Source organism: Dufourea novaeangliae, unplaced genomic scaffold (assembly GCF_001272555.1).
Source record: "Dufourea novaeangliae isolate 0120121106 unplaced genomic scaffold, ASM127255v1 scaffold299, whole genome shotgun sequence".
NCBI lineage: Eukaryota > Metazoa > Arthropoda > Insecta > Hymenoptera > Halictidae > Dufourea > Dufourea novaeangliae.
In genome coordinates this window covers 1,589,203-1,610,051 of record NW_015374192.1, presented here as the reverse complement: position 1 = coordinate 1,610,051, position 20,849 = coordinate 1,589,203, and the positions used below count along the sequence as shown (strand labels likewise).

General features: G+C 46.3%; 1 protein-coding gene across 1 annotated transcript; it reads left to right on the top strand.

Annotated features, from left to right (window-relative positions):
• Positions 1-756: 756 nt before the first annotated feature.
• Positions 757-2,117, top strand: LOC107192234 (CCAAT/enhancer-binding protein). The gene has a single exon (XM_015581445.1). It carries the CDS (start codon positions 1,042-1,044, stop codon positions 2,113-2,115), a length of 1,074 nt encoding a protein of 357 aa, XP_015436931.1. The 5' UTR covers positions 757-1,041; the 3' UTR covers positions 2,116-2,117.
• Positions 2,118-20,849: the final 18,732 nt, after the last annotated feature.

Sequence of the window (20,849 nt, the reverse complement as noted above, 5' to 3'; positions counted from 1 at the left end):
GCAACGACGTCGACTAGCGGAGAGCCGATTTCCGTGGAAAATCCATTCGTTCGAAAGGGACTGCGTTCGCGTATATGAGTTCTTATAAATAGAACCGAGAAAGGCGAGCACCGGAAAACTTTTCCTGTCGCGCGATGCCGCGACGGGACGACAGCGTGTCAATCCCGTGAGACAGACAAAGAGAGATCGATGGGTCAGAGAGAGGGAGAACGAACTGAGAGAGGACGTCAGAGAAGATATAAACGAGAGGAAACAAGATGGAACGAGTGAATCGAGCTCGTCGGGGCGAGGGAACTTGGCGGGGAGGGAAGGAGGGTGGACGCGCGCGGATAGCGCGCGCTCGTAGCGCGGATCGCACACCCGAGAGGAAAGAGGCTAGGCGAGGGTGAGAGACGGGAGCCGGGAGGGAAGCGCGTAGCGCGAGCGCAAGCGCAATGAGGCATGGAGTTGGGTCTGAACGCGCGCCACATTGAAAGCTTGCGACATGCCGCAAAGCGGCTCAGTCGCGCGCCAGCTTTCGTGCGGGTGGTATCGTTTCTCACGTTTTCTCGGCGTTCTCCCTGTGGTGTACCGTGGCGAACACGAAAAAAGCCCGCGTAGGCGTGGTATGTGAACATTCACGCGGACCATAAGTAAACCGTACGTTTAAATCTGCGCGTCCGCCGTGTGATTCGGCGGGACTCGTGTAACGAGCGCGGCGCGCCTCCTCCGACGTGTAGTCCTCGAAAAATTGGAATTAGTCGAGGGTCGCGACTTTGCTACTCTTGGACCAGTGTCAGATAAGCGTGCCTGATCATTATCGTCATCCGGGAAGAGACTATCCCCGGTTTATCCCGCCGTTCGAGGCTGTTTCCTCGCGGTGAAGTTCGTCAGCCGCGTACACGGCTCTCTGTTTTCCATTGAACAACGTGTCACGGAGTTGATTCTCTTTTTTGTTGGGGTGAAAAAGGGACAACGCGTCCTGTATCTCGATAGAGAGGGTGATAACAGAGAAATTACGGAAAGACGGGTATCGCGTGTCTTGTGATGTGCGTGTGAGCAATGGAGTCACCAGTCATGTACGATTCAGCGGCCCATCAGGCCCAGGCCCATGGCGCGGCCGATCTCAAGAAGACACAAGTACTGAACAACAACAACAACAATCATCCGAGCACCAATAACAATAACAACAACGCGGCGAACAACAACAATTCTGCCCTGCAGGTGAATCATAATCACAGCCAACAGCAGACCAGCGCGGTGGTGAGCAAGGTCTCAGCCAGCAAGGCTAGCCTTCACCAACAGTACGCGGAACACTGCGCCGCGGCCGGCGAGCTGACCGATCTGAACACGCCGGAGATATCGTTGGATCTGCAACACCTGATCGACGATAGCCACTTCAACGACGGCTTGTTGGACATGTTGGGCGCAAACAACGGGACGGCGGTGAAACACGTCCGTACGCCCGGTTATCCGCGTACCACGCTCGCCTATATGCCGCAACCGGTGCACAGCGGGGCGAGTTACCACCAAGGGAGCAACAGTTGTAGCGACAGCAACAGCTCGAGCTCCGAGTCGCCGAGCATCAAAGAGGAACCCCTGGACCCGGCCGATTATCGTCGTCACTGCCCCCAATATCCACCCGGTGGATACAGCCCGATCACCAATGGACCGTTCGCGAACGGTGCGCCGACCTTCACCACCTTGACACCGTCCACGGTGCCCGGTGGACATCCGGGCGCGCCGGTACACCAACCGCCGCCCCGAGGCGGACCAATGAAACCGGTGATGGCGCATCAGCATCACGCGAACTCGGCCGCCGCGGCCGCTGCCAGGAAACAGACCAAGGCCATCGACAAGGCGAGCGACGAGTACAGAAGACGACGCGAGAGAAACAACATCGCGGTGCGAAAGAGCCGGGAGAAGGCGAAGGTACGATCACGGGAAACGGAGGAGAAGGTGAAGCTGCTGGTGAAGGACAACGACCTGCTCAAAAAGAGGATCGAACTGTTGACCGAGGAACTGAACGTGTTAAGATCGTTGTTCAGCAGCGTCGGCGTGGTACCGGAACAGCTACACCGTGAGATCTCAAGGCACCTCGATCAGTTCCAGCAACACGCGGTGGGACCCATGTAGCGCACAAAGTCGTCCTCGAGCAACGGCGCGGTGGCATCGCGCTGTTACGCCTTTCTCTCGTCCAACGACGTCGACCTTCGTCCCTTGCCTTTCGGCCCGTTACGATTGTGAAGGAGGAGAGTCCATTGGTCCTCTTACCGGATGGGACTCCCGTTTTACGGAGCCCACGATACGATGGTCCCTCGGGGACAAACACGCTTCTCGATCCCTTTCACACCGGATCAAGCAAAAGTAAGGAATAAAAACCACCAGGGATATACCACGTAGAGAATGTCGTGGTGGTTCCGGACTGGTAGATTGTGTGACTGCGTCTTTGTCTAATTCCACGGACGTGGAGAACGCGCGCGTGGTGCACGTGCGTGGCTCGAGAAAGGGAGAGAGAGCTACACACACGCACGTTCGTGGAGACTAGAAAAGGACACGGAGGGAATGGAGACTAGAGACAGAACGAGAAAGAGAGAAGGAGCGAAGCAGAGGGAAAAGAAGAGGCGTGACTCGCTCGAAGAAGAGACTCTCCTTGGTTTCATCTAGGGGAGGGCTTTTCGGTAGCTCAGTCGACAACACCACGTGTGGAAGAAAAGTGCCTACACGCTTATGGCGAACTTTTTTTTACATCAAGTGCACCGGACACTTCCCCCTTCACCCCCCCATTTTCTGTCTGTACAAATCGAAACAAGAGAACGGAGAAAAAGAATGGTTGCCCCATGTCTGACGATCATCCTGTTGGATCATGGAACAAAGTATACAGGATCGCGGTAGACTGAGCGTGTTTTCCGATCGATTTTCTTTGTTTCTTCGAATACTTTCTCCCTTCTTTCGTTGTCTGTCCGTATTTCGAGACCACACGAAAAGACTGTGGGTGGCTGGTTACCGCGCGTGTGTTTCGTTTTCGCATGGGGTTTCGCCACCTCGTTCGATCAGCGCGCGTAATTCGTAACACGGTCGCGATTACTGAACAAATCACGCGTCGATGTGTGTACAAGCGCATCAATCACACTCACGGACAACCGCCGGACCATATTCGTACACATACACACCATGTGTGTGCGCGCGCGCGTACATAGTTGCGAACGATCGTGCTCGCGACCGCGCGCGAATATGCGACGCGCATACGTAAGTTCGTCCGCATAAATCTTCGATTCTCTCAGGCGGTATACAATTTTTTTTTATGCACCTTCCACAGAAACGTTCCAAGACGAACGAGCGCGCGCGCTTACACACATATAATACACGTACAACAGATCTCGTACAACGGATGAAATTGCGACGAACGACCGAGCCCGCGTGAAACGTCTCTCGCCCCGTTCAGATTCGTTCTTAGATGTCGATCGATTCAATTAGATTATCGTTCTGAATACCAAGTACCTAAAAGAAAAAGAAAAGGAAAACGAGAAATCATAAGTACCGAACGCGATAAGCATGTTCCGTATATTGTATTTTTTTCCCTCCCTCCACCCACCCCCACCCCCGTAACGGGGGTGAGGAAACGCGCGACCATCCGAAGGAAAAACAAAAGGCAGGACAAAAAAATATATATACATATGATCACTCTTACCACAACACGCCCTTGTATTATAGCTCTATATATTTTAATTTTATTATATTCGAGAGATGTATGTACATAAAAAAAAGCTAATATATTTTGTTAGAGAAACGAAACGAAGTGTTCGTGTTTTGCGAGTCAGATGCGAGAGAGAATGTGTGAAAGAAAGAGAGAGGAACAGACAGAGAGCGAGAGAGTTAGTGTGACCAGAACGAAAGAGGAACCGAAGAAATTATATGTATGTTAATTATACGTGCGCGCGTATGTCCAACAAACGAACGTTATTAGTTGTACATTTTAATGCAAAACGCATGATGGAGATTACGGCGAGAAAGAGAGAGAGTGAGAGAGCAGAGGTAGATACAGGGAAGTATCTATGTTTCGCCGACGTTACCTGGGATTCGGTCCAACCGAGTCCCCCACACCTTGAGTTACCGTAAAATCGCGTGAAGCGGGCTTCATTTCATTAATTCTACTTCTTCTTCTTCTACTTTTTTTTTTTGTTCGTCCTTCGTTCGTAGATTCGATCGCGTGCGATAGAACGATATTTGTTACTACCTTATATACGTACTTGTGCGACAAGTTTAATACATTTTCTTTTCTTCATTTAATTTTTCTTCTATTTTTTTTTGTCTTTTCTTTTCTAAGACGTTTGTCGGGTCTCTCGGTGAAGCACGACTCAAAAAACGAAAAAAAAAAAAATGAACGGCGCGTGCACGCCTGTGCATCATCGACACACACACAGACACGCATGTCCCCGTCGAGTACCGCTGCGTGTGCACTGGCGTGCACGCGTTCCTTGGCGTATGACTGATGTATGTTAGGTACGAGATTACCTGTCACGGTTGTCTTCTTGTCTATGCACAAATATATTTTGATATAAAAAAAAAGGAATTAAACTACACGATTATTTTTTCGATCCTCGGTCCTCCCTTTTTTACACATGTGTACACTTGTTACTTTCAGCTATGACTCGATGAATAATCATCTAACGCGAAAATGAGAGAAAAAAGACTAAAGAGGATAAAATAGGAACAAATGCAGCTTAGTCGAATTTGAATCAGTTTCAATACAGCGTCAAAAACCGGCTATACTTTATTTTTTCTTTATAAAAATTGACTTCTTCGACTCGGTAGACGTGACTAATCGAACAGTGGCCTGATATCAATTCCCTTAGAAAGCATCTGTTAGCCCGATTTTCCAGAATTTACCTAAAGATCCGCCAAATCGGTGCATTCTGAGCCTTTTCACTCTCGAAGCGAGTAGTAAGTAGATTCAGAAATCGCAAGGCGGACAGAAAGCCTGCGTGTCTCGTCGTTTCTGCTTTTCCAATCTATCCGAGGAGAATGTTTACATCCGCTCGCGAGACCGGCGTAAAAACAAAACGATCGATCCAAAGTTTTCCACGTTTCCTCGACAATGATAAGGCCACACACGGTTCCGAAACGATTGTTCCCCTTTTGTACAGCGATTCAGGGGTAAACAGGCGACGCGAAACGGTTAAATTGCAACGGAACGAAGGAATTGGATCGGTGCAAAGCTCTCTCCATTGACCAACAGGGATCGTGTAAATAAAATTGTTGACTGTTGATCGAACGGCAAAAATTCCCTCGTGTAAATACACGTGTGTACACGCAATCGCGCGGAAAACGATCGGCCCTGTTGCCCGCGCGAATCCCGTCCAGCAATGAGTCACGAGATAAGTTTGTTGTTACTCAGATAAATAGATTAACACCATTGTGACGATCGTGGCGCTCGTTCTGCACTTACGGGGGGAACCGGATACGGAGGTCTGCTCGCTCGACGATCCTGCCCATTGCTGGCGAGGAGAAGTGGAAGAAACTGTGACTTTGATCGATGCATAGATTTTCTTTCTTAGATATCTGTCCTAGAGCTGTAAGTATTTGGATATTTGAACAATTCAAATAATTCGAATAATTCCGAATACGAATTATAGAAATGATAAATAGAATTGATTCGAATTTCAGATTGTACCGAATAGGAATTAGAAAAACAAATAATTGTAAAGGTCAATTATCGCTACACTTATATATATATATATATGGGAATGTTAGAGCTTGAAAACAGTTCGTTGGGTGGACCAGTCGACCCACGTGGCCTACCACTTCGATCAACAGGTTCTCCAACTTGGAGGACAATGTCGTGCTTTCACGCATGCGTGTTCGGTCTCTGGCAACGCCAGATACGGGTCGAACACCCGCGAGAAATAGTATTGTTTATAACCGATTAACCGTGTTTCCGCGCGGACATTACACCGATCCAGAAGAGAGAAAAATCCGTTATTTATGCGTATGAATATTACCGCGTAGACACACAGCCAGATAAATATGCAAATATCCGTGATAAACGCCGCTGCGGCTACTGTTATCTCGTGGACACCTTCGCGCATTCGAGAGAGTCGTCAGACCTCTGCACGGTAAAAAGTTCGTCTTAGGGTTGAAGAACAATTTCTGCGGATGGTATCTCATCGAGCGAGTGAAAGTGACGAGACACATGGTGTCTATATCTGACTTCGATAAATTCGTCGATGGGCAACGGTTACGGTTGGACAACGCGTTGCTTTCCCGAATGTTTCGATCAGGAACGTAACGTACCACGACGAAACCATTCACAAAACACATTCCTTAGTCACGTTGAGTTACGGTACATAACACGATCTTCGAGCTTTCGTAAATTCTCCAACGACAAATTTGGGGGAGTGTGTCCCTAGATTTAACGTTTCCGCGTTCGAAATCCTCAAAGAGTTAGGAGACTTCGAACATGGACCACCAGAAAGCTTATCAATCCCCCTCCATCGTGGGTGTCTTTCGAACTTCGAATGCTCGAGAGATAGACTGAAATCCTCCTAACCTAGGAACATCTACACTGAACAGTCTCGAGGAATGCAAGAAGATTCTACGGGAGTTTACGAGCCGCTAAACATAGACCGTCGAAAAATTTCGGGATTCCGTCAGGGGTCTCCAAACATAGGACTCGAAAGACTTTAGGGCCACGAGGGTGAAGTCCGCGAAAGTTTACGGTTCACTTGGCACTCGTATCGTGGTCCACTGTTAAAGAGGGGTAACATAATTAGTCGTCAGCTTACGTCAACCTGTCTCAGGGCTGAAGACCGCCCCAGGTTATAAATATGTGCCGCCGTCGTCGTCGCCGCGAAAACAGTTTCCGGGTTGCTTCGATCTTCCACTTTCCAGAAGCCGGCTTTTCCCTCTCGACTGAACTCGGTAGACGTAACAAAACGTAGACAATCGAGCACTTGTTCGATTCGTCTAATGGGAGAACGAGAATCGACCAGTTCCACGACGACGACCAGCGGGAATGTTGACACACCTGCTGCGACGGACTAATCGATACTTTAATTACTCCCGCTCCTGGTGGCGTTACGTAATCGCGTGGCTGATGTTCCGTGGGGACCGAGGTACGTTTCGAGTCTTGCCAGCGCCTAGATAAGTCGCTACCAAACAGTCTGGCCTGATCACCGATGACGATACAGCACAGAGGAGATGCGTAAACGGGCAGTGGTTCTTCCGCTCCGCGTTAGGAGGTAGAAGGACGACGAATGTGAATTGTCGGGGCTCGGAACAACAACAAGGGTGGGGGAGGGAGGGGGGCCGTGTGTTAAAACTGATGACATAATGCAACGAGTTTTGACGCCGGTGTGTCTGCGTGCGGGGACGATGCCTACCGGTCGTCGCTAGTTTTAGACGCCTGTTAGATCTCTGCCAACGGCACACAGCCGCCGTTTCTCGTCCCCGTGAACGCACGATGTGTATAGGTATCCCTCCGAACGGACTCGGTAGATTAACCGAGAATAAGCTTCAGAAACTCGAACAGGATGATGGTATGCGAAGTATTCGGATGTCGAAGGTATGTATTTTGGCGTTCGATCTTCTTGGAGTCGATTAATAGCTTGAAGAGAGAGGATAGGGTTTGAAGAAAAGGTGGGACGTTATTTCACAGCCCACGGGACACCACCCCTCTTTGTCGAGAGTGATTTTCTTCCGATAGAGATTCGGTAGGTTCGGACAGTGTCGTTATTAGCGACACACTGGCAAACGGTGTTATATATATGTATGTGTGTACCACCCTCCTATTATTCGTCTCTATTCTGGCTCGAACGGTATATGGGTTAGGGCCAGGCTCTATACCAACACTGCTTCGCACCCACGCGACCGCGCCCGCTTCTTTTTCCTCGCTCGAAGAGGAACGTGTATTGTCGCGTAGACACGAGCGGGTCTCTCTGTTCCGTGCTTAATCTCAATCGACGTATAATTCGAGAATATTGGAGAAAAGATTCTTGTGACCCCATAAATCTCCTTACTTTCCTTCCCTTTCTTCTTGAAAATTATGGAAGATGAACTACATCTGTATACCTTTGTCCATGGATAGAATATTAAAAATCTGAGGATCTTGTGCTCTACGTGAATTGAATGTTTATGTTAACTGAACATGACATTTTGTTCAATATCTTTGCGGGACCGTATGAAGCACCACTATAACATAATTAGTCCATCCTACGACGAACAGTAGTAGTAAACACGCGAATATTTTTGTCGTCAGAGTCACTGGCAGTGACATACCTTCGGGAATATCAGTAAATACGCGATATACCCGTATCACCTGTCGTACTAATAAAAACGAAAGGAGCGTTAACTTTCATAGAAGCAACATTATCTTCTAAAGGAACAACGACTCCGGTGCTCCAGCAATCTTATCTTACTCTTCATTACCCACTCTAAGATTGAATCTGAACAGAGTCGAACGATCCCGAGTGATTAATTAGTAATTGAATACGAATGTTCGCTAATCACCGAGCGAAGGTAAATTCGTAGCCTATTGCAGGAGGACGAAGAGGGAGAGGGGATACAGTTTCGTTTCCACGAGCCAGTCGAAAGAACTCAGACCAAACGGAACACAAGGCTCTCTGCTCGTTCTCGATCATCCTGCCTCGGGTTTCCCTGGTTCTCGCTTGGGATCGGGAGATTGAAAAGTATCTGGGGCCCCGGAGTTTAAAAGGGGAGGCCTCCGTGGATCGGCATCGCGGTTCAGTGCCGCGAGCACGATGTGGGTGTGACCTGGTTTCCGAGAGTTTCACTTTCCTGTAACATCGTTGCACGGAGGAGGTAAGGAGGATCCGACCCCAACCGTGTTACGTCATGCATTGTTATGCCGGCCGTAACGGGTCGTAGACGTGTACGCGCGGAACTCCGCGGGAATTAAAATAAGCGAAGCCCGAACAGTTTCGCTCTAGGCTAGACGAACATTCCTTCTGTTTCGCCTGATCAACCGATACACGTCGGACCTGTGTTCGGCCGTGCGCTGGTGAGTCACAAAAAAGAAAAAAAAAGAACGAGAAGCCGGATACAGTCGGTGAAGCGTTCCGGCAGTTGTTCGATCTCTTCGCTGAGCCCTCACTATTTTTCTCTGTGTTTGTAGCTAAGAAAAATCGCTTTGAGATCACGATCATAGCATTCTATTCCGGTGTTTTAACGTCTTCAATTGTACAAGTAAATCCTCGATGAGTGCTCGAAGGCCCCTCGACACTGACGAGAGGTCCCCAGGTGTAAAACTGACTTTTCACTAAGGTTTGGCATAATGATAGAGCTTGGAATTCTGAAGCCAATGATATTTGTTTTTAGTTTACCCATCTCTGTATACATTTCGGGTAAAGTATTCTATTAAGAAATTCATTCTCTTCCTTTAACCTGAATCTTCCGAACGGTGCACTATGGAACGCATTAACTCTGTTATATGTTCTAGCTAAGATGGTTTTAATTAACCACTAGGCTGGGTTCCGATGCATTCACGCAAATATTCCATGGTACACAATGATGGTATTAACGAATTCATAACGCGTGGCGACGCGTAATGCACGCGCTCGCGTGTCGCGAACGGGGCTCCGTAGTCCGTCGTCGGTTTGCGCGCGCGCGCGTGCGCCCACCTTCGCCACGATCGTTCTGAGAGCGTGTGGCGGCATATATAAAAGAGCGTTCTAGCGTGCGACCTATATTCCACGCCTGCATTGCTATATTAGACGCGCGCGACGCATCAGGGACGCGGCTGAACGCGGCGGTTCCCCCGCCTCACCTGAACGCCAATCAAACACGAATTCACGGAATAATTCGGCGAATCAGTCCGTTGTTCCCTCGATACGACACCTTTCCCCAGCGGGCAAATATTAGGGGTACCCATAAGTAATCAATTATTTTGCATTCATACACAAAATTTCTTTTTTAAATGACATTTTTATTTTTTAATCGAATATATAATCACCGTCATTATCGATAACTTCTTGCCATCGTTTCTGCAAAAGTTCAATCCCCCTTTTGTAAACGTCTGGCGGACGTGACTCAAAAAAAAATAAAAAAATCTTCTGAACCAATGTTAACATTTGTTCACTTTCAACACATCTCCATATGTATCACAAATTTTCCTTGTTGTTTCTGTTGCACTAAATCCGGCGTGAAAATGAAAAAGTACACAATTACGAATATGGCTTTCAGAAGGTACAAAGTCCGTCATTTGGTTGCAGGGCTATAAAAAAGATTTATCTAATAAGAGGAGGTCACTCTACGTGAGAAAATAAGTCGAAAATATGGAATAAAATCTTTTCTTCGAGGTTTCGTTTTCTAGAGAATCGACTGAGAATCTGCTGGATACGCGTGCAACGTGCAATTGAATAGGACTTGGCTAGCGCGTCTGTCCATGGCATTCCGTTTCTACTTACTACCATGGCGAATACGCGCGTTTCGGATTAATATTCAAAGTCGTTTATCTCGAAAACAAAGCCTCAAATGAAAAAAAGTTATTCCACATTTTTGACTTATTTTCTCATCTAGAATTATCCCCTCCCTGGATGTACCATGAATACTCGGACATCCTGTATACGTTCATTATTTCATAATTCCGATTTTTTACGACTCTATCAAGTTTCCAGATATTTGTTCTTTGAAACGTATGATTGTGATAGGGTCAAAGGGACTCGAGACACGGCGAAAAAAATAAAAATGAGCTATTATTCACAAAAACGTGAAGCTGATGCACCAGCGACTTTGAACAGCGGCCAAAGCACCGTCTAACGATTCATCCGTCCGAGGCCCGCATACTCCGCGCTGCTCCCGTGCGTGTTGGTTTACGCACCCACGCGCCACGAGGAAGTCAAGAATATATATTTTTATCACGGTTCTTCCGTACGGCGAAAAACGGTTCCCTCCGGGTCGATCGATGGGGTCACGCGTGAACGTGACACCCGTTCTTCCATCGAATGTAAATTACACTCCAATGACGCCAACGAAACGGCTCTAGCACTATGCTTCTATCGTGTACAAATAAGAAGAAGTGCTCGCGTTTGCCGGCGTTATTCACGGCGCAAATACAGATGATCAAACATAGAAAGATTGCGCTCCGTTCGCGGGCAGGCGCCACCGCGAAGCCCGCGGAAATCTAAAACAATCGCGGGGGATCGCGAGTCGCGACACCATTCCCCTCCGACGAATCTTCAATATTTATCGGGACAACAATCGATAAGTCACGATCGCACCTCGACGCGTTGAAAGCACTCTTCAACGGATACTTATCTACGATACACGGTGACAGAAAAGTAAATGCATTATAATTTAAATTTTTTAATTTTAATATTTAAATTTTCGCGCCATATGTTAGAGTCGCATCACTTTTGTTTGTATGCGACGGATGCCATTTTGTCAAGCCTTTCATGCTAGGCATCGAATCAAACGATATCCATTTCGAATATATATCATACTCTTAGCCTAATATCATTGCTATTTATTATTACTTATTATATCCTGTTTTATTAAAGTTACAACGAAGACTAAATATATGCATTTATTTTTTCTCATCCTGTAAATAAAAGAAAGACAGTGTGTCTACTAGACTCGTTCAAACCAATATTTCAGACAATTGCAATGGTTCAGGGCGGCCAAATCCTTTTCAGAGAACCGTATGCAGGATAAGGAAAAAAAAAACGTGCTCGGTGACGGGCTGACAACACAAAAATTCGTGAACAGCGTCCAGGAGAATGGAGGGAAAAGATCGATGGTTCGAAGCCGTGATATCGTCGATCAACGTCGATCGGTCCCGATCAGCAATCCGCGAGCATTGCAGACGCGGACGATTCGGGCCTGGCCGCGAGCAAGCGAGCGCGCGCGCATTCAGCGCGATATTAATAACCGCTACCAGCGAGAAAGAAACGCGACGATTCCGTTCGCCATATGGTCAACCTAAATTCTAAGAGCCCCGTCGTAACTAGCATAACCGGGATAACCTACATACAAGTGGAAGCTGAGGAGAGATACCGTGCACTGGAGCGGCTCTCGCGTAGCCAAGCGGAATGGACGAACGAATCCGCGCACAGTGACTAGCTGTACCTACACACAACATGTGCACGGCGAATGTCGAGGAATTCCTACCGCGTTACCCACCCGACACGTGGAAAAAACTGAATGAAACGTCCGGCGTATAGCGATGCCAGAGATCCCGTGACGCTTTAAGGCCGTCATGAGGATCAGTTTCTTGAAGATCGTCCGCCAGCGATGATACGATCGACCACTGTTACTCCGAACACTTCGAGGCTTCCTAATCGCGAGTTAAATATTGAGGACGAACGATCTACGATCAAAGGTACTGTATGGAAAAATTGCCTACAGTAAATCATCGATGAGTGTTCGAAGGCGCCTCAGGCAGGGAGAGGTCTCCATGATGTAATGTATGCTTACTGTTTAATGAGGTTCAGCACAGCGATAGAGCTTGGAATTCTGGAGCTAATGATATTTGTTTCAGCCGCATATGGCCATTAGTTTATGAAGTATTTAATACTCAATGCCGTGGAACACTCATCGTTAACTTACTGTAGTGACAGAGACTAAGTAACGGAGTCGGTGAGAAGAAAGTGGTACGAAATGCTCGAGATACTGAGAGGATTTGCACACAATTATGTAATTCGCGAGGAGGGCATACAGGAATCGCGAAACTGGTGTATGGATATACTTTTTCTAAACATGATTGTGTTCCCTGAAACGCAACGGGGACTCTAGGACATCGCGTTCGAGCGATTTGACAGCCTAAGGGTGGGGGGAGGGGGCTGGGGCCCGGTGAACAGTCGTTGCCCTCCTATGGGCTGCGGTCTCGAGACTTCTCCCATTAAATCACAAATGAATGACATTAGCGGTGCTATAATATCGTACCGCTATTACCGTGACGGGTATTACGTGTCACGAGGCGCGCTCGCTCGCTCGCTCTCCCCTCTCGTATCCGTCCTCTCTCTTTTCCGCGCGTTGCTCGCGGTACGGCATCGGCTTCTATCCGTCTCGGTCCCTCGACTCTCGTGGCTCTCGACTCTCTCTTTCCATCTCCCTCCGACCAGTCTCTGGAAACACTCTTACCCGTTGCACGCAAGGAATCAGGTCACTGCGCTGCAAGAAAGCAAAAGCGGTGCTACGAGCCCCGCGGATTAGTATTATCGAATATATATACATATATATGTATATAGATACGTGTGTACATATAGTATGCCTATATCCTCCGGAAAAGGACGATGACTAAGGCGTCGCGTTTCGACAGAACTTTCGCGTGCGCACGTATGTGTGCATGTGTGTACGGTCGAGCATTGGCCACGCGGACGACGGTCTCCACGAGCATATGTTTCGAGAGAACGATGCTGGTTCTTCGCACCCGGATGAATTAGGTTCACCAGGGTGACAATTGGAATCTGCGGGGAAGACTGTTGATCCTTTTTATATAAAGTACATTTATCATATTCACGATCATTTATGAGTCAGTGCTACAAAAAATTCAATAAATTGCATTGGACTTTTCGTATTAACATTTCTAATTAAATTTCTATCGGTTTTCACCTAAATGTTGTCGAATCAGTCTTGTTTGTAATTATTCTATTGTTGTGCCTATGTTAATTATTAAATAGAAAATTTCTGGTGGATACATCTCATGGACTCTCCTCCTAATGAATTGGATGATTCTTGTTCCTTTTCCTACTTTCTTTGTGTGTAATATACATTAGACAATGTTTCCACAACACAATGGTAGTGTTATTACAAAGCATCTTCTGGACACAGAAAAAATCTTGGAAGTTGGATCATTCGATCGTAGTTCAATGTCGCAGTGTGTACATACGACGACACACAAGCCGCGAGAACATACAGAAGAGACTTTAATGAGAAATGAAAGAGATATCCTTCCGCGGCATTCATTTTCCCGTTAATGAAGAACGATCGAGCCACGGATTCACCGGGTGACCCCAAACTTATGAGAGACCGTCTATTTAAAGTTCACACGATTACGAAACAGGATCGTATCGGGTGGAGGCTAGGTGAGCGTAATGCAACTGGTCGGTTGCAACCGCGCAATAACGAAGTTCGTGCTCCCCGGCGCAGTGCGTGAACGCTATAATTAATTAGAGAAGCGAGGCAATTACATCCTTCCGCCGCGACACGACTTTCGCGAACTTTATACCGTGTGTGTAATCGACTTATCACCGCTTACGTTTTAATTAATGTCGTTTAAACGCCCTGGTTGACCTCAGAGGACTATTGGGTCAGGAATCCACTTGGAGGACCAAGGATTTTTAAGAATCATCGAAGAAGATGGACGAAAAGGATAACCGATTTTCACTAGAGGGTTAGAGAAAAGAATGGCCAAAGATAACCTCGAAGGATGGCCAAAGTTAGTCATATTTGCCAAATAATGACCAAATATAGGGGATAAATAATAATAGCCTTGGGTGATTAGGAAAAGTGCTCGAAACTAGCAATAAATTAATCTATACTACTCAATATGAGTAAATTAATCATAATTCCATGATTGAACCCTCTAATGATAAGGATCCAAGTTACATGATATTTCGTCTTGTGCTGTCCCCACTCTATTATATTCATATTATTCGACTTCTTCGACAGTAGAAAATGTTCACGCGACGAATCGTCTGACCAAGAACGGCCCGTTTTCACGGTTCGCGGTGAGCTACATAATCGATCCCATACACGAGGCGATATATCGCAAATGCAATTAATTCGTCGTCGACGTCACGTCCCTATTTCGCAAGCTCGCGATTTTGCTCGCGGAACAAAGGATCGATAACGTCGCGTCGGCAAAAAAATCGGACGGCCGTACAGGGTATACGATCGCGTGCGTCTTCGTTGGTTCATCGAACTGTCCGCCGCAATCCTTTTAACCAAAAACGTGTGGCTGTCCACCACGCGCCTTGTAAAATCACGTTACCGATTCATTTTTTTTTTTTGCACGATCGAAACAACGATCAACGGTTCCTGTTAGCGTCGACGTTAATTCTGTCGCACGATTGCATAAAAGAACGTTGGTTGGCTCGTGTAAAAAAACGCCACGAAAACGGGGGACCGGTTTTGACGCACATGCACGCTGACGTTTCTAATTTTCCACGAGAAATTCCCCGGAGCGACTTCCCGGATTCCATTCGCAAGGACGAACGGATCGCATCCTTCGAGAGACTTCTAGATCTTCAACCTCGCATCGCGGTTGCTCAAGTCACACCGATGCCGCGAGATTTTCTTTGTTCCAGCACGCGATCGCTCGAGAGCCTCGGTTATCCGCCACATTTTTTCGCTCGATCCTGCGCGACTCGTCAGTAAATACCCACCGGGCAGTTCCAATTTTTTCTCAAGAGCTACGAAACACAAAGACGCGTTATTTTTCACACGTTTCACTGATAGATTTATAATCTGTCTAAGAACTTGTAAGTACGTTGGCCAATGTCCGTTATTGTTTATAATAATATCGGGTCGATTCGTGACGTTAGATAGAAAATTGCTCGTATAATTAGTCGCGATCGAACGAACAGCACGGATTACGATAGATATCCCTCCGACGAGGGGAGGAGGGCTCACGATCGAGAATCGCGGTGTATGATGGCGACTGCGACGACAACGCGATCATAATAATTATTGCATAATGACGACACGGCGAGGCTGACTGCCGGTGAACGCGGTAGCAGTCACTTTCCTTTTTCAGTGGCCTGGATCATCCTATCTGCTTCTCTTGGCTCGACGATCGCTATCGTTTCACCGCTCGCAACTGACTCTCCTGTTGCTGAATTATGTAACAGATCGGGGGTAATAGAGAATTTATCGTTTAATCGACAATTTCGACTGAACTAGGAGGTTTCCTGAAAGCGAATATCCTTCTGGATCTTTCGTCCAGTTAACCCTTTCGTTACTAATTCTAACTGCAGTCACCTACCGTTGAGCGCTTCATATATCCTAAAGTCGACCATAAAGCTGTCGGAACAGATGTTCCATGCAATGGCAGTATACTGACAGCCAACTCCCGTAACGCTAATGCTTAATATCTGAATCCCTGAGAAATACCTTCGCCCCGACGAAGACCCCGAAGGATCGTAAAACCTCGAAGGCTCGAGGAGCCATCGTACGGTTTCCACGAGATCGTGAAAACTGCGCGTACCGGTCAGCAGCCGCAGGTGGCTGTTTCCACGTGTACGCGAGGAAGCCTGCACCTATCGAATGGATCTCGAGAGGATCGTGTGACATCGTGAATCCACACTTCGTGCATCCACTTCGCGCTTGTCCGGCCCACGTGTCCATGGAGCTACATATACGTAGCCCTGCGTGGCTCGTACGTGTCTGGTGTCGGTGTATATGTAAACCTTTTATGCTGGTTGTGGCTCCGTGGTGAATACTAATGCAAACTGCGGCCGTTCTAGCAGTGGCTCCCGAAACCGACAGCTTCCGGTCACGTCGATACAATGAAAAATCGTTTGGACAAAAAGGTTTTCTCTCGGAAAGTAGGCCTCCAAATCTGTCCCAACGGGCTCCTCTGTACATACTTCCTACCTCTGTTATTCTTCAGATGGAGCAGACGTTTCCATCTGTGGTATATTAATAATTATAATATTTATTTTAACGGGAAGAATCCTTTGATAGAAAGATAGTATAAATATGAACAAGGACACGTTGAAAAAAAAGGTGAAACAAAAGCAACACATACAACACGTGCGTCCAACGGGTGCGATTTTCTAAACTCGCATCGTCAGTACCAAAAGGGTTAATTAATTTACGACAGCACACTGTATGCAACAATCATCCGAAGAGTTTGTGCGCGCGGAAAGTTGGGAGTCTTAAGAGCGGGAGGACGTCGTCCCGTGGAATTATCGCGAGTCATCGGAAAGGAACAACAAGCACCGGTAACTGTAACTCATAATCCGTGCGCAGTGACTAATGACTTTCGCTTGAAAGGAGGGGAAGGCGAGGAGCAAGGGGAGTGGGGAGGAGGGGGCAATCGTTAACGATCCCGATCGACGGAGAATTCTTGCGAGGATCAGCGGAATCCGACACGGTGCCTAGCGGTGTTGCATTAAAAAATAACGATCGCGATTTAAAAAACACACGAGGCACGGCCTTGGGCCTCCGATCCGCATCGCGCTGGCTTATTTAGGTTATTCCGTCTTGTTTAATCGGCAAACAATTCCGTTTGCCGCGGGAGAACACGACGTAGGAGGGAAACGGAGCCACGACGATGATGTGATCGAGCTTACAGGAGGAATGCATAAATCACACGGATCGCCGCGCGGTACAACCGTACGTCTTCCTGAAAAATGTCGACGGTGGCCCAGGTAGGGAACTACACCAACGTGTATAATTCCGTGGAGGTAAACGTCGCGCTCGATCCTTTCCCTAGCACCGCGTGGTCTCTTGTACGTAGCTCCTCGGGAAGTGGGTCAGCCAGAGATACGACGAAGAAGCGTAGGAGAGGAACGTCGGTGAACAAAACCGGGGGAAACTTTCGAGAGTTTATAACCATTCCTCGAGCATCCCGTTCGTTCTCCCCCTGTATAACGACTTCATCCGGATAGGACGATACCGGTGCACGTTCCACGGTATATAGTAAACCTTTCAGGAGGAGGCAACAGGTGTGCAGCGGTCGAGAGACCAAGGTAGCGATGGCGTTACATTTAAATTTTATCGATATTTGGTATCGATACGTATTTAGATACCCGGAGTGTGGATACACGTGTATAATTAGAAGTAATAATTATATTAATTTAGTGCGAGGGACGTAAATTCACCCAATATACATTCAAATAACAGAGAGAACATATTATAATAGAATCAAATTTAATCATAATTAAGATTAAAACTAAACAGAAGAAAAAAGAAAGAAAAAAAAAGAATGTGAATATATCTTGTTATTGAAGATACAAAAAAATGTTAGGGGACAATGGCAATTTGAAGTGGCAAATACTGTGATAATCAAAACATTTTTCTGAAGGTCATATTTTTTTAATTTTCTAGGTCATCGCTGGTTTTTTAAATGGGACTACATATTTTATATGTTCATCGGACTACATATTCTATAGGTAGATCAAGGCGATCTCTTTGATGGAGGGGGAAGAAATAAATTGGAACCCAGATTTGTTGCTGGAATTGTCGCGTGAGTTTTCGTCGAAATATCCTGTATCAACAGTTGCGAATTAACTTTCTTCCTGGTGAAGAACTACCGATCAGGTAAAAAGGTACGAGGAATGAGATCACGATGGAAATATGCACGACGATGCCGCATTCTTCGGATACTTTTCCCGCTGTTCTATCCGTACTGATTCCACTGTACACTCGCGCCTCAATTACTTCTTTTTTATTATTATTTAAAGCATTTCAAGCTTCTAACGAAGCTTATTTCTGCTGTACATTTAATATACATTATATAGGTTACATGGTACGTATCATTTCGTACGGATTCGTTACATTGTTTAAAGTAGTTGAATATATATAAGTGGTTTAGATATTGGTCTTGGTCCTTCCTCTTGACATTCGTATTTACAGCTTCTTATTAAACCCACCCTAGCGTAGGGATGGTGCAGGACTGTTAATTGATTGATTGTAACCATAAAGTCACGAGCACCTTTTTAGAGAACCATGTCCTTTGGGAGTTATTGTCGTACACTTCAAAGAATTTGTTTCCCTTCAGTGGACACGTTCCTAGACTGCTTTAATCTCGATAACTAGACACGCGAATCATGAAGACCAGAGAGACACACCATTTCGTCATATATCCGCGGGCATGAATTTCAGAACTGCGTAAATGTTGATGGATCGGAGCGATTAGACGATGGGGGAGAAGAAACGAAAAACAGGAAAAAAATGAGAGCCATAGATAGGTGAGTAAAAGAAGCAACGATAGTGATAACGAGTGGGAGAAATAAAAATGATAAGAACTCGCGTGGCTCCTCTTTATCGGAGGGAAACGGTCGGCGGATCACCATGACCCGTGTACTATTTCTGGTCTATCCGTGAGCTATTTACGCGCCTTTCGACGAAATAATTCCACTGGTAAAGCGTTCAGATGGCGAATCGATTCCGTTCCGTCCTCGAAAGATTCACGTGTCTGACCGGGGTCAGAGAATGTTGGTCTGTCGCGCGACGTGAGCGTTGTTATCAGGACGCTTATTCTTGCCCCTCCCCTCCGTTTAGAGTTTACAACGACGTAAAAAGCGTGGTACATATTTGATACACTCCGAGTATATACAGTAACAGTCAAAATTAACTCTACACCTTACGAAGGTGACGTTCGTGTAATACTTCTGTAGCATCTTGATTTAAGAAAATCATATCCAACTGTATTATTGCCTGTAAGATCATGGTTGAATATGATTTTATTATTATTTTCGAGATGAATAGGCAGCCGAATAAATTCGAAGCTATAACCACAAAATTGCGTAAATATCGTTAAATATGGCGAATGTACTATTATGGTTTGGAGTAGCATGGCACCTTTGGTGTAGGACAGTAGGTTTTTATTAATAGTACCATGGACAAATTTGGATGTTTAAATATTTTAAAATCGAATTCAGCTGCAAGTGCATTTATGGGTGTTTTAGTGAGATCGTGATCCAAAGTGTACACAAAGGTTGTTAAAAATTGTTTGCTGGAAAACACTTTCAATCGGTTTAGTCCTCCTCCACCGAACATCTATGCGAAATATTAGATTTTAAATTGAGAGAAATAAATATGAACGAATCCTATACTTTTAAAGTGTATCCTCACTTTTTACGCTCACTGTAGGTGCCATAAAACGTCACATATATCGTGGGCACCGACGCAACGATTCATGGCGAGACACTCGTCGGTGACGCGCGTTATTTTGTAGATCCGGAAACGATGTATCGAAAGCGCCTTTGACAAATCGATAATTCCGATTGATTTAGCAGAGATAGCGAGACGAACGTGCAGTCTGCCGCGACGAGCGTTTATTTACACACCGTGGCGATGTCTGTTTTCCCCACGGGCCAGATAAACGTATTTACCGATCATTACCGTTCCACCGGCTATGGCGTATTTCTTTCCGTGGTTCTTCCCGTAAGACGCGTATCGATGATTACTGGGTTTACGATGAGACGTCCATATCCTAGACTGCGGATGTTATGTATTGATAGCCTATACTGTCCTCCTAAGGCTAATCGACGTATCTACAGAAATGTTGTTTTGAGAAAAAAGCAAATAATACTTTTAATAATGCCAACTTTATGCTACATTTTTTTTGTAATAAACAATGCACCTAGGCTAATTTTGTTGCGACTCAATGGTATCAGTTACAGTTATTTACATTATTTTAATATGCCATTTCATTAACATAGGCCAACTTCCTAAACTCCAAGATCCCGAGAGGGTTCTTCGCACTCTACGGCTATCACGGCTTAATTACCAGATTCGTTTAACGTCGTCATTTTCGGAGTATCATCAACGGGTGGAATATCATTTTTTTTGTGATCTTATCGAACGCGTGTAGATATAACCTTCGATTGATCAAGGGCCTAATCGTTAAGTTTCTGTCATTTTTCGTGTCACCCGTTGGCCGCGATGATTCATGTTTATACAATAACCGGAGACACGGTGTACATGTCTGATCGATCGCAAATTGCTCGAAACACTTTTCCGCGGGCCCGATAGCGAAGAATCCGTGGGTCCCTTTGATACGGGGCGTAAAATACGGCCGATCGATCGCGAGGAACGGCTACCAGAAGATATTAGAGACGAAAATAATGCACGCTCTGTCACCGGCTAGAGCAACGTTATGTAATACCGCTACTGTTTAACACTTCAACATCTATGGGTGTGTATCGACGAGCTCACCGAGCAGTGGTGTGTGTATGTTC

Bases quoted from the DNA above. Each gene is read 5' to 3' on its own strand.
- LOC107192234 (XM_015581445.1), top strand. From the start codon at position 1,042: ATGGAGTCACCAGTCATGTACGATTCAGCGGCCCATCAGGCCCAGGCC.